The 13,035-nt window shown below is 45.2% G+C and overlaps 1 protein-coding gene across 2 annotated transcripts in view; it reads left to right on the top strand.

Annotated features, from left to right (window-relative positions):
- Window positions 1–12,137, top strand: part of UBP1 (upstream binding protein 1) — a 57,027-nt gene extending 44,890 nt beyond the window's left edge. For both annotated transcript variants that reach the window (XM_047741517.1, XM_047741522.1), the window contains 7 exons: window positions 1,409–1,463; window positions 1,734–1,827; window positions 5,023–5,113; window positions 5,610–5,725; window positions 7,827–7,969; window positions 8,898–8,949; window positions 11,239–12,137. In XM_047741517.1, the coding sequence (XP_047597473.1) occupies window positions 1,409–1,463; window positions 1,734–1,827; window positions 5,023–5,113; window positions 5,610–5,725; window positions 7,827–7,969; window positions 8,898–8,949; window positions 11,239–11,276 (589 nt within the window). In that variant the 3' untranslated portion in view covers window positions 11,277–12,137. The remainder of the gene's footprint in view (window positions 1–1,408; window positions 1,464–1,733; window positions 1,828–5,022; window positions 5,114–5,609; window positions 5,726–7,826; window positions 7,970–8,897; window positions 8,950–11,238) is intronic.
- Window positions 12,138–13,035: the final 898 nt, after the last annotated feature.

The raw sequence follows: 13,035 nt of genomic DNA, 5'->3' as shown, positions 1-13,035 counted from the left end.
TTGGGAGGTTTCTCACTGGGAAGGGAAAAATACACAAGATTGGGAGGGGAAGGTTCTTTTTCTTACACTCGGGCCACACCAATAGGTCTGTCTGTGTCAGCTGTGGCTACTGTGACAGAACACCAGACCAGGGCCTTAGAGACAACAGAAACTTGTTTGTTACAGTTGTGGAACTGGAAGTGTGAGGTCTGGGTGGTTCTGGCAAGGGCCCTCCGGGTTGCAGGTGCCACCTGGGTTCTCACGCAGTGGAGCAGACGCCATTTTGAGCTCGCCTTCCTGGTCCCTCCCTGGGGTGCCGCCGCCTCATTGTGTCATGCGGGGGGCGGGGTGTGTGTGTGAGGATGGTCAGTGTATGCATTTTGAGGGAACACAAATATCCTGTCTGTAACAGGGTCTGATAAGAACACAAAAAACATGCTTTTTCCTGTGAAGATGAGTAGACCAGCAGGCAGCTCATCTTGTAGATCTTTGTGCTTTACGAGGAGGAACACACTCTTCAGCTCTACGTTGGAGAGCTCAGGGACTGGCATGTCCCCATGTGGGGGCCATTCTTGTCTTACAGCCCAGGCCGAGTCGTCTGGGGCAGAAGTCATGACTTCAGAGGGGGGCTCTGGGCTCCCGCACTGCTGGCTGAACACACAGCTTCTGGGAGCAGCCGCGCCCTGTGCTGGCCAGGAGCTGTGCTCTCCGGGTGACACACACCTTCCCTGTCCGTGTAGGCCCAGAGGGAGAGTCACCAGTCAGCATCATAACTTACATAACTGAAGTACAGGTGCTAAGAAAGGAGTCTGAGCCCAGGACCAGGAAGGCTCCACACTCCCTGTGGAGTTGTCTGCGTTTTTGTTTGATCTTTAAAAACTCAAGGAGAGTGGCACACCTTTATTCCTTTTGCTTCCCTGAATAAATGTATTAATTAAACAGATAATTATTTTCCATTTTTACTTAGGACTATTTCTTGGACCTCCTTATTTTATTAAGTGTGTGTGTGTGCATGTGTGTGTGTATTTTGCAGTTACTTCTAACTCTATCTTGATTTCTCATACTATTTTCTTACTAAAATGAATGAGTGTCCTTCATTTTCCTGGCACCCCTGGAAATAATTGGAATCCTTTTGTTTCCTAAAACTTGAAGTTCTTACCTGGAACTGCTAGAGAAGAGGAGGATGAGGCGCTAGCTGAACAGCCTTCTGTCACTTTCCTCATACTCACTGCCTGACCAGTGGTGCCAGCATTCTCAATCACAGATCTACATGCTCTGTCCTACAGTATTATATTACACTGACCCAGTTTAATAGCCTTTAATGTTTTGGTTTTAAGTGTGTGTGTGTGTGTGTGTGTGTGTGTGTGTGTGTGTGTGTGTGTATGTATGTGTATAATAATTCTCCTCTCCTTCCTTCTGTTCTTCCCAGCAATTCTTCTTCCCCAAACCATCAGGGAGATGGAGTTTCACAGGCCTCCAGTGAAGTAAGTGTCTTCATCCTGAAGCTGTCCGATGCTCTAAGGGTCCTGCATTTTTGAGGCTCTTACAGGGGCTTGAGGCATTGTTTGGGCCTCTGAGTAGTCAGACCTGTCCTCCTCTTGAGTGGGTTTGTTTTTTTGTTTTGTTTTGTTTGTTTTTTTGCTTAAACTTGGAGTATTTCTGTGTTTTGTTTAAATGTTTATAACATGCCAGTGACTTTGGTTTTTTATTAAGTTTGAATAGTTTCTGTTTGTGTTCATTTTCCATGTTAATAGCAACTTCAGCCTTCAGCCACGATCCAGGAAACCCAACAATGGCTGCTCAAAAACAGATTCTCTTCCTACACAAGACTGTTTTCCAATTTTTCAGGTATGTTTTGTGTTTGTGTGTGTTTGTGTACGTGTGTGTTTTGTGCTTGTTTCTGTACTTTTATTTACCTTGATTTAAAAAATTTTTTGAAGTTATGATGGAGTCATACCCAGTTTCACCTAGTGGTGATATCCTGCATACCTCTTATGTCAGGAAGCTAACATCAGTAGTCTCCCAGTTCACCAGTTTCAGGTACCTTCATCTTTGTACAGGTGTACACAGTTCTATCCAGTTTCTCATTAACTTCATTTTGAAGTAATTTTTGTCTTATTGTCTTTTGTGAAGATAGAGATGTTCTGTGAACCCTTCACTCAATTTCTCATGTAATCATAGTATGATAGCAAAACTAGGAAATAGACATTGGTGCAACGTGTGTATATAGGTCTGTGTCATTTTATCACACATATGGACTCGTATAATCACTACCGAAGTTAAGATACAGAATTATGACATCATCACAAGGATTTCCCTTATGCTTCCCTGCCTCTCCCCCGCCATACCTACACCCTGGCAGCCCTTAATCTGGTTTGTCTCTTGGACTTTGTCATTTCAAGACTATTATATACATGGTATCACAGAATATGTGACCTTTTGAGACTGACTTTTTCTCCGATCAGCATAATAATGCCCTTGAGTCCATCCAAGTGATTATGTATATCAGTTCCTCTTTATTGCTATGTAGTAGTGTGTGGTATGAATCTACTCGGATATGGTTTCTGTGTACTTAAGTTCGTTTTTTCTTGCAGTGTTAGCTAAGGGAGTATGTAGGTGGGGTTTTTTGGTATTTTTTTGTTTGTTTGGGTTTTTTTGGTTTGTTTTTTAAAGATTTTATTTATTTATTGGACAGAGAGATCACAAGTAGGCAGAGAGGCAGGCAGAGAGAGAGGGGAAAGCAGGCTCCCTGCTGAGCAGAGCGCCAGATGCGGGCCTTGATCCCAGGGCCGTGAGACCATGAACTGAGCTGAAGGCAGAGGCTTAACCCACTGAGCCACCCAGGCACCCTGTTTGTTTGTTTATAAGATTTTATTTATTTATATGAGGGAGAGAGAAAGAGCACAAGTCGGGGAAGGAGCAGAGGCAGAGAATATCCAAGCAGGCTCCCTCTGAGTGTGGAGCCAGACACGGGGTTCGATCACATGACCTATGAGATCAGGACCTGAGTCAAAACAAAGAGTCAAACACTTAACTGACTGAGCCACTCAAGCACCCCTGTTGATGGAATTTTAAAAGGGACCAAGTGGAGCTTCTCCAGGTGATGCTCTAGGAAACCTGTTTGGAGAGATAGTGAAGACTATGTGGGGCAGGGGCAGCATTTCCCAAGTGTGTTTGGCCCTGGGACCCGTTTCCTGGCTAAACAGCTGCTGAGAATTGCTGGGCCACAGTAAACTGGTAGAGAGCTTGCCTTGCCCGCGGTGCTGTGGGGCCAGGGCAGGGCAGTGCGAAGCTTTGAAGGGACAGAACTATGTGCATACACCTGGCCTAGGGGAGAGCTTGATTGCACAAAGAACATGATTTTCTCTTCCGTCAGCCATTTATTGTTATTCGACAAGTAGTCATTCCCTGTGTAGCTCTTTGTCTCTTGAAGATTTATTTATTTGAGAGATAGAGCATGAGAGGGGAAAGGTCAGAGGGAGAAGCAGACTCCCTGATGAGCAGGGAGCCTGATGGTGGGACTCGATTCCGGGACTCCAGGACCATGACCCAAGCTGAAGGTAGTCGCTTAACCACCCAGGCGCCCCTTTGTCCTTTAAAATTAAAGTAATGGATGAAGGTCTTGCTAGTTTGTAGCCATATTTTTATATGACTATATCTTTGTGAAAAATTGGAAATTTAAAAATTTCATTGTTTGGGGAAGATGGATCTTGAACCCTCATAGGAAAGACGTGAAGAGCAGAGTACATACAAAAAGCTCTGGCTGTGGGAACCAAGAGAGGTCCTGTTATGTGAATACAGGTTTCTCTCTGGAGAAGTTTCAGCTCTTTTTGCTGTGATCATTGTTCCTTCGGCTTGGCCTCCTGCATTTCTCTTACACAGGAGCTTCCCAGCTATAGAATGGGGAGGAGGAGGGGGAAGCTGCTGGCTCAGAGCCTGTGGCCATTCATCTTCAGAAAAGGCTGTGCACACGAGTATCTGTCCAATTCTTTATGCAAGTTGAGATTCACACACACATCTCTGGCCACAGCTGTGGGACTCCGGAGAGAGTAGGGAGATAGCCAGTCTTTGCTTCCCTGGCTCTGGAAAACAACTCCTTTAGTGTTTGTGCCTCCTGGAGGTGGGCTTCTGTGGTCTTTCTTTTACAAGGCAGGAAGTTATCAGGCTCTCACCTTCAAGCCTTCAAAAATAGATAACTCCATTATCTTGTTACATACCTAAGCGGGTATTTATTGCTTGGAAGTCATGCCTTAATCCCAGAGGTTATCTTAATTATAGCAATAAACTACACCTTGAATGTTAATAAAAGAGAGATTGTGGACACAAACATAAAAAGTAGGAGAGGATGAACTTCCATGTAACCATCCCAGCCTTTGGTTGGTTTTGCTTTCTACTCTTTTCTGTCCCACTTTTCTATTCTATTTTGAAGCAGATCCTAGATGCTATGTTATTTACACTTAGCAGTGATTTGGGGAAATCGTAAGGTGTAATGTGTGAGTCTGTGCCATGTTTTCGCTTTCATTTTAAAACTGGCTGCTGTGACCGTAATGTTGCAGAATGTTTGGAAGTTGCAGTATCACTCAGAGGGAGCCAACTTGGGCAGGTCCCCAAAACTCTAGACTTCCATTTCCTCTTTTTGTAAAATAAAATCTTATTATTGTGATCTCAAGGTTAATTATCAGGGGGTCAGAATCCTGCTTATCCACAAAACCAGCAGCCAGCCAAAACAAGGTGGGTGGTGAAGTTGTGTACTGGGAACAGACAGCCCTGTAGGCCCCACTCATCTGTCCGACTGACCTGCATCTGGGCTTCTGTGCTCCTCCTTCATTCAGGACATGGAAACGCCAGCAATGTATTTATTTATTTATTTTCTCTGTGGGACAGGGAATGTGTGTGTATGCTCTTTTGTTTGTGTCTGTGAGTGTACACACAGGAGACCGTGATGGTTCTGAGGGACAGTTCACCGTGTGAAGACTGATGCTGTAACCGGTCGTGCTGTTGTTTTTCCATCTCTGAAAAGAATCTCTTTTTGCTGTTCTCCAGGTGCCGACTTATTAAAACTGACAAAGGAGGATCTAGTACAAATTTGTGGTGCAGCCGATGGAATTCGGCTCTATAATTCCCTGAAGTCCAGGTAAAATACAGCGTTTAAAAGGAACTGTTGGCTTGTGATGAGGACAGATGTTTGTGTGGGGAGCTCTGGCGGGATGCTTTCCGGCGTGGGCACCGTGGGGCGTCGGGCCTCATGCTCGGGAGGAGACTTTTCTGTGTGCACCCTCAGGGCAGGCACTGATGAGGGCAGAGGTAGACTGCGAGACTGTAGAAACGCACATGCGCAGGACTGATTTCTTGAAGACCATTCAGTCGAATCTTACTAACTTTAAATTGCTGACTTAATCTTGAAACTTAAATTTACCAGTATCTGACACACCAGCTCAGTGGTTTAAAGTCTGGATCATCAGATTAGACCACCTGTGATAGTTGGTGTGAGGTGTGTGTTTTTATATTTTTATTAGTCATTTTGTGTAATGAAATGATACCGTAAAGTTCTCGTAAGGAGATAGAACTTAGAGTCCTGTAGTGGTCTTGTGTACCTGCTGCAGCTCATGTGGGGCGTCTTCTGATTGCAGGTCGGTTAGGCCCCGCCTGACCATCTATGTCTGCCAGGAGCAGCCGAGCAGCTCACCGCTGCAGGGCCAGCAGCCGGCTGGCGGCGGAGGCGACAGTGGCAGTGGGACGCCGTACGGTGGGTCCTGAGGGCATCACGGCTTCCCATCGCACCCTTTCTGTCACGGAGGCAGAAGCAGGAAGGCCCCGAGCGGGGCTTGGAAGGACCGCTGAGCTGCCTGGGTGGGACTGCGGACAGCAGGAGGGGCAGTGGTGCTGGGGCCAAGGCCTCGGGAGAGGGGAAGCTCGCTGCCTTTCTCTACTCTTTCCACCACTCTCTGAGTCTCCTTTGTATTTGGCTTTCTGTGCTGGAAAGCGCCAATAAGTGAAAGACCAGCTTGAATGCCTTTTGGAGTTTAGTTGGCTTTTAGTCTCCCCTTAAATCTCAGATTTACTGAAATGATGACTGTAACATTGGCAGCTTGGCAAGAAAGCAGGAGGGTTTTTCTTTTTTTTTTCTTTTTCTCCCCCCCCCCTTTTATTGACTGGGGGAAAACCTTAAAATATCACATGTGCAGAGATTCACATGTGTCCCAGCACTAAGTGTGTGGACTTGTCTCCAACAGACAGCAGGCCAGTGCTGTGAGCTGTGTGCTGAGCGGCACCACGTCCTTGGGGCACCGTTCACACATACCAGGCAATTCTCCATCCATAGAGTGCTGGCTGAGGGCAGACACACACCCTGGCCCTTCTCTCCTCTAAATACGGCCCTCAAAAACAAAAGTATTTACGCTTTTAAAGGATGTGTTTTCTCATCTGTAAGGTTGGGTGTGTGGTAATACCTCCCCTCTGCCCTATTCTCAAGCAAAATAAGGGCAACATGCTCAGAACTCTCCAGAAAGAAGTGTTATGGAATTCAGAGGCAATCATTTACCTTATTTCGGGTACACCTACAAGTGTCACTGTGTTTGAAAAATCCCAGTCTCTTGTGAGTTTTTCCACTTGGTGTCATTTTGACTTTAAAAGCTGTGAGTTTGAAGACTGAAGATAAAAAAGTTAATCTGAAAGGATAAAATTCTAAAGGAGCTCTCCAGGTATCAGGATCTCGTGTATCATTTACATCTATGTGGTCAGGCCTGTTGGACTTGGGAAGGTGTTTGTGGAGGAATGTAGGAAATGTTGGCCAGCTTAGCCCTAGGGCAGGGGTTTTCTGCATTTCCAGCAAACTTCCTTAAGAGGCCAAGTAGGAAATGCCTTGACTTTGTGGACTCTGGAGACTCTTTCCCACCAGACACCCGTGATGGGCGTGGCCACATTCTGATACAGTTCTGTTGGAAAAGAACAAGTGAGGGCATTGCTGGGCTTACACAGGCTTTAGTTCAGGGACTCTGCTCTAGATCAGCTCTCTGTCTCCCCTTGACTATAGGTCCATATTCTAAGCTTTCTATAATGTGTAATTAGCAGAGGTTTCCGTTACTGTAAGCACACGAGAGACCCTCCTGTTTGGGGAAGGTGCTGGAGAGTTCTAGCACGGTGATCTGCTCACTGGCTGGCTTGAATCCAGGACGGAGCAGGACCTGTAAGAGCCGGGCTTCCTGCACATGCACGTGGCAGCAGACGACAGCTGCTGCAAAGGGAACTGTTCCGGAAACACAGGCCTCTGGAGGACGCAGCAGCACGCATCACTGTCCACATCCTTAGCTTTTTATGTGGTATCTTCTGTACTGTGTTTCATTCTCTGGGGGATTCCTTGGGATAAATTTCCAGTAGTAGGATTACTGAATCAACAGTGATAGAGTTCTTTTTATATATTGCTAGACACACATGATAATTTGAAAACTTTTCTTCAGCTGAAATTTACCATAAAATCCTTCCATTGTAAGCGTCCAGTAAAGGACATTTTAGTAAATTGAGAGTTTTGCAGTCACTACTACCATCAGGTTTTAGTCCCATTACTCCATAAAGACCCCTGTGCCCATTTGCAGTAAATTCCCGTTTGTTTTTTAAGAAAAATGAAAACTTCAAATCCTTTTGTACAGATATTACTGTTAACGTTTATTAAATTATACCTGTGACATTGTTAATTTATTATTCTTTCAGTAGGGGGTAAGGGAGGAAAGATACTAGTTCCCATTTTTAATTTTTATACACCTATTTTTTAATACTTTGAAAGGGGTGATCTTAGAGATGTGGAAAACAGATCAACGATTACTGCTAAAAAGCTACTCTTTTTATTTCAGTTTATCATGCAATCTACTTGGAAGAAATGGTTGCTTCAGAAGTTGCTCGAAAACTTGCATTGGTGTTTAATATTCCTTTCCACCAGATTAACCAGGTCTACAGACAGGGGCCCACCGGTATTCACATTCTTGTTAGCGATCAGGTAATGTGAACTGGCATGCCATCGCTTTTCCCTTCCACACAGGCATATCCTTTCTCTTTATCACTGAAGAACTATGGAAAAATTCTGTGATCCCTTTATGGAAGTACTCCGGAGAATCTGTTTTAAAGAGCTGGTGTCAAATTTGTAAGAATCCAAAACCAGGAGTTTCAGATATCCTGGTGATACAAGGAATATAAACCCAGACCTGTGGCTTTGGCCCCTCTGCTCCCCTACCCTCCCTTAGACACTCTCCGGGAACTTCGGGGTTAGCATGGCTTTGGCCCATTTTATGTAAGAAGTGTGTTTGGATGTGTTTTCCTTTTGTTCACTATTGGATGATTGATCTTTATTTAAAAAAAAAATTTTTTTTTTTTAAATTTTATTTTATTTGAGAGCGAGAAAGCCCAAATGGTGGCGGGGAACAGAAGGAGAGGGAGAAGCAGAGTCCCTACTGAGCAGGGAGCCTGATGGGGGCTCAATCTGAGGGCCCTGGGATCATGACCTGAGCCAAAGGCAGGTGCTTAACTAACTGAGGTGTCCCTGATGATTGATCTTTAAAAATGTTAGGGTTCTCCCAGTGTTCAGCAACAAACAGGTAATAATAGACCACTAACGCTGTGACTCTGTGTTAAGAGTCATTACAGGGCCCAGCCGGGAAAGCTCCCAGTGGGTCAGGCGGGTTGTGGTGCTATCTCAGGGACCAGACATGGGCAGGCCTGGTCAGCTTGAGGCCCTGCCAGTGTAGCAGGTGCGAATGTTTACCACCTCATGCTGCGTTCACGAGTTACTGTTTTCACCACTGAGTTCTGTATTTGTGCAACAGTGTATAGATGATGACATTTTCCTGGAGCTGCTAATTCTACTCTTTTCTGATCAGCTCAGGAAAAAAACAATTGGATCTTAATTGTTATCTGCTTTATCTTTCTAGATGGTTCAGAACTTTCAAGATGAGAGTTGTTTTTTATTCTTCACAGTAAAAGGTACTTTGCATGAGTGCATGTGTCTTGAAATGCTGAAATCATGAAAGATGGTGTGTGCTTGTAATCAGTAGTCACCTTGTGTGCTTACTTTTGAAAATGCTGGCTTTACTAGTTTTAAGAGTTTGAAAAATGAATCAAGAGAATATTTCTAGTGGTTGTAATAGAAACTAACAAATAAGGGGAGTCAGTCCCAGATTATTGGGAAAAAGTACTGAATTCAGCCACCATTTTCTTGAGTACCTTGTGTCAGACAGCTTTTGGTGCTAGAGAGGTCTTTAACAAAACACTCCATGGAACTCCTGGTAGGGAAAGCAAACCAGAATTAGCCACCAGATGCATGCAATTACAAAATCTTTTAAGTGCCTTGGAGGAGTGGGTAAGTGGGAGGTGCTTGTGTTTAAGGGGGTGCTGGGTAGGGGGGACTTGAAGCAGATGGGCAAAGCCCCTCTGAGGAGGTGTTAGTAATGCTGAGACTTGAAGAGTTAGGGGAGATGCCCACCTGAGGAACACCCCAAGGTGTGCGCAGGAAAGAGCTGGGCTGCTGTGCAGGGCCAAGCAAAGGCTGTGTCACTGCCACACAGTGTGAGGGGCACACAGAGCAAGAGTCAGAGTACGAGGTGTGGTCTGGTGTGCAGGACCTGGGCATGAGGGTAGCTGAGATTTTATTTGAAATGCATTGGAGACATCAGTGAAGTTGTTTCAACAAAGGACGAATGGGATTAGGTTTTTCTTCCACTTTTTTTTTTTTTTTAAAGATTTTGAAGTTTATTTATTTGAGAGAGAGAGCAAGAGAGGGGAGAGGGTCAGAGGGAGAAACAGACTCCCCGCGGAGCTGGGAGCCCGATGTGGGACTTGATCCTGGGTCTCCGGGATCGTAACCTGAGCGAAGGCAGTGGCTTAACCAACTGACCAACCCAGGCGCTCTTTTCTTCCACTCTTATGACTCTGTGAAAGCAGATGGGAATTGGAGGAAAGCTGAAGGCAGGAGAGGTCACTGGGGTCTGACACATTTATGGGCAGGTCCTGCTGGGCTCCACATTTGAGTGGCACTGTGGGGGTAACTCTTGTTAAGAGCCATTGGGCAGACGGTGTACCTAGTAGAGAAGCAGGACTGGTTGGGAGAGACACAGTCAAGAGTTCCATTTTATATGTGCTTGGAAAAGCCAGGTTGGCAGTGAATTATCCCCCTCTGGAGTGGGCAGGAAAGGCCTGGACTTGAGATGGAATTTGGAAGCCTTTAGCACATCCACAGTGACTCTAAGCCGTGGAAGGCATTGCAGTTATTTAGGAAAAAAATACTGAAGGAGGGCCCGGATGGGGCTCAGAGGGCTAATGGAGGGATTTTTAAATGCAAAATTTTTATATGAGGAGACTTTTTAAAATCCAGTGGATTAAGAGCTGAATCCAGGCCTACACAAAAGCTGCACCTCAGAGAGCAAGGTGCTGTGTCCCCCTTTCCCAGGAGTCCCTCTCGAAGGATGGAGTCCAAAACCGCAGCGCCTGGTCGGCTTCATGTGCGTGTGGCATCTTGTGTTTGCTATTCCGTTAGCGGTAGGCACAGTAACTTCCCCTGAGCTGGCTCACTCCCTCTTTCACTGTCACAGCCTCTTGGGCTTAGCACTCTTCTGCTCAGCATTTTGTCGTCAAAGCAGTACAGCTTTTACTCTCCAAAACTCAAAAGGTCTAAAAAAGGAAAGTCTTACTGTAATCATATCATTGTGTTCTAAGAAAGCAGTGGATGTTGCTAATGTCAGACATCTTAGCACACCCCTCTGATCGCAGCATGTTATTCAGACTCCTGTCCTAATAACATTTTTGTTCCGTGATGAATGCCTGTACTACTTCCAGCCATTTCCTGAGAAACACTAGGCCATCAGACAAAAGTAGTGATTTTTTCAGAATGTCTCAGATCTGCCTCTGAGGAGGTTAAAAACTTCATTTCCAGGAAAGGTGGATGGAAGCACCCAGTGTGCGTGTGTCATGCGGAGTTGGCTGGCCTGGGGCCTGCCCAGGAGTCTGCGCCAGCCCCAGCTCCCGCCCCCTCACTACCCCCACGCCCCAGAGCGGACAGGCAGCAGGGGTACTGACACTCATGGGCACATGGGCCCCACATCAGAAAGTAAAATACCCCAACAGGGATTGTGCAGATGCTCTCTCTCTAGACTTAAAGGTAATTTGAATTGGGAAGAGAAGCTATAGCTTTCTGGGAGTTTGCAGTTTAATGGCCTTGATTTTCCTAAGCCCCCGCCCAAAAGAACTGTGTGTCACATTTCTTTCCTTTTCCTGCAGCTGAGAACGGTGATGGTATCCACATAGTTTTGAAGTGATGTCGTACTTAGTCTGAACTATATTCAGTACCAAATAAAGTCACGCTTAAAAGTGTGTGAAGACTGAATCCAAGAAGTCTTGGGATTGGATTTTACCGTATGAAATGTTTCATATTGAAAACACAAGATGACCTTTCTAATGAGCTGTATGAGAGGCGAATCTCCTCACTGTCACTGCCATAGCCAAGCATCCTCGTGAGAGTGAGCACGTCGGGACAGCACGCGTGCGGCTCTGGGGCCACGTGCCAGCGGGGCTGCCTGCTTCTCTGGCAGAGGCCAGTAGATACAGTTCCTAGAAGCAGCCTTTGCTGTCTTTTTACACTGTATGCGGTTTGGAAATGAATGTAAAAATGTACTGTGGGCATTTACCTTTCTGTGCCAGTTTGGCTTTTATTGCCTGAACCTTATGCTGACCCAGAGCAGGGGTGGGGGACAGTGGTGTCGTGGAGCCAGCACGGAATCTGTCTGCAGATGCGATGTGCCGAGACCATGATCAGGGGTCAGGTAAGAGGCTTGGCACCTTCTCGGAAGAAATCATGTCTAAGGGTGTGTGTGATGGGCTGTGCCAGATCGGGAAAGATCCGAGCCAGGAAGGCGGGCTTGAAGCAAACTGCATTATCAAGAGTACCTTGGTGAGAGGATCAGTGTAAATCCTAATAGGTACAAAGACTTTTGTGTTTTTGCTTTGTCACAGATTATTGAAAACCTTTTGCTTCTGCTTCCATTTTTAGAGTTTTGTTTCTGGTTTTCATTTTTGAAGTCCCTTTTAAACTCGTGTGGTATTCCTCCCTTTCTCTGTCCCTCCCCTCCCCACCCACCCTACCCTGTTCCTGAATGTTTTTAAAGCCCTGTCCCAGACAATGGAAACTGGTGATCTAGGTAGGGGGAAATGTATGGTCGTTTCTGACTTGCTGTTAAGGGGTCTTTATTATCAACAAGTTGAAATTATTTGTGGCAAATGAGATGTCATAAATGAAACACTAAATTGTACCATAAAAATACCCCACACTTTTGAAATATGAGCTTTAGTACAATCATGGGTAAATATTTTGGTGATTATTTAAGAGGCTTTCTTATATACTACATAATAACTTTTTTCTATAAAAAGGGTGCCTCTTCCACAAAACCAAATGCTTGTTTGCCAGTACACTTCTCAAAGGGAGCCCACTGCTTTTGCAATTTTCCTTTCTTGCTTCCCTCTGCCCGAAGCCTTCCCCATGCACACCAGCAAGCATCTGTGAGGCCTGTGGTGTAGCAGACTTCTGTTTCCCTTTAACTATAGCAGCTCTGACCAGTTACCCAGCTGTCTTGGTTCTGAATGTGTTTATTTGAATCTTACCTTTGTTCAGGCAGAAATAGGAATGAGTAATTATAGGCTTTGAAATCCCCCAGAAGACAAACTACTTGAGTGGGTAAAAGCTTTGACCTTTTGTGTTTAATTCTTAAAGGGTTATTGGATACAGAGAAGCCCAGTCTCTAAATATTTTCATCTTCAGTTTGAAAATATCTGTAACTCCTCTAGACCCTAAAAGCAGAGGAACTTTTCCTTTCTGTCCTCTCCCTTTGCTTCCCTATGAACACGTTTTCTGTACCAACCACTTGAAAGAAGTGAGCATATGTTTTTGCTTGTCTGTTTAGCATTCCTTTTTGAGTCTCAAAGATACACGGAAATAAATGTCATTTAATGCTGTGTGCTATTTTGAATTCATCAGGTTTTAAAAGCTCATTGAACTTGAAATTATACCAAGCAGCATTGACC

Source organism: Lutra lutra, chromosome 1, assembly GCF_902655055.1.
Source record: "Lutra lutra chromosome 1, mLutLut1.2, whole genome shotgun sequence".
NCBI classification, from domain to species: domain Eukaryota; kingdom Metazoa; phylum Chordata; class Mammalia; order Carnivora; family Mustelidae; genus Lutra; species Lutra lutra.
Note: the sequence above shows the minus strand (reverse complement) of the source record. Positions and strands in the feature narration are given on the sequence as shown.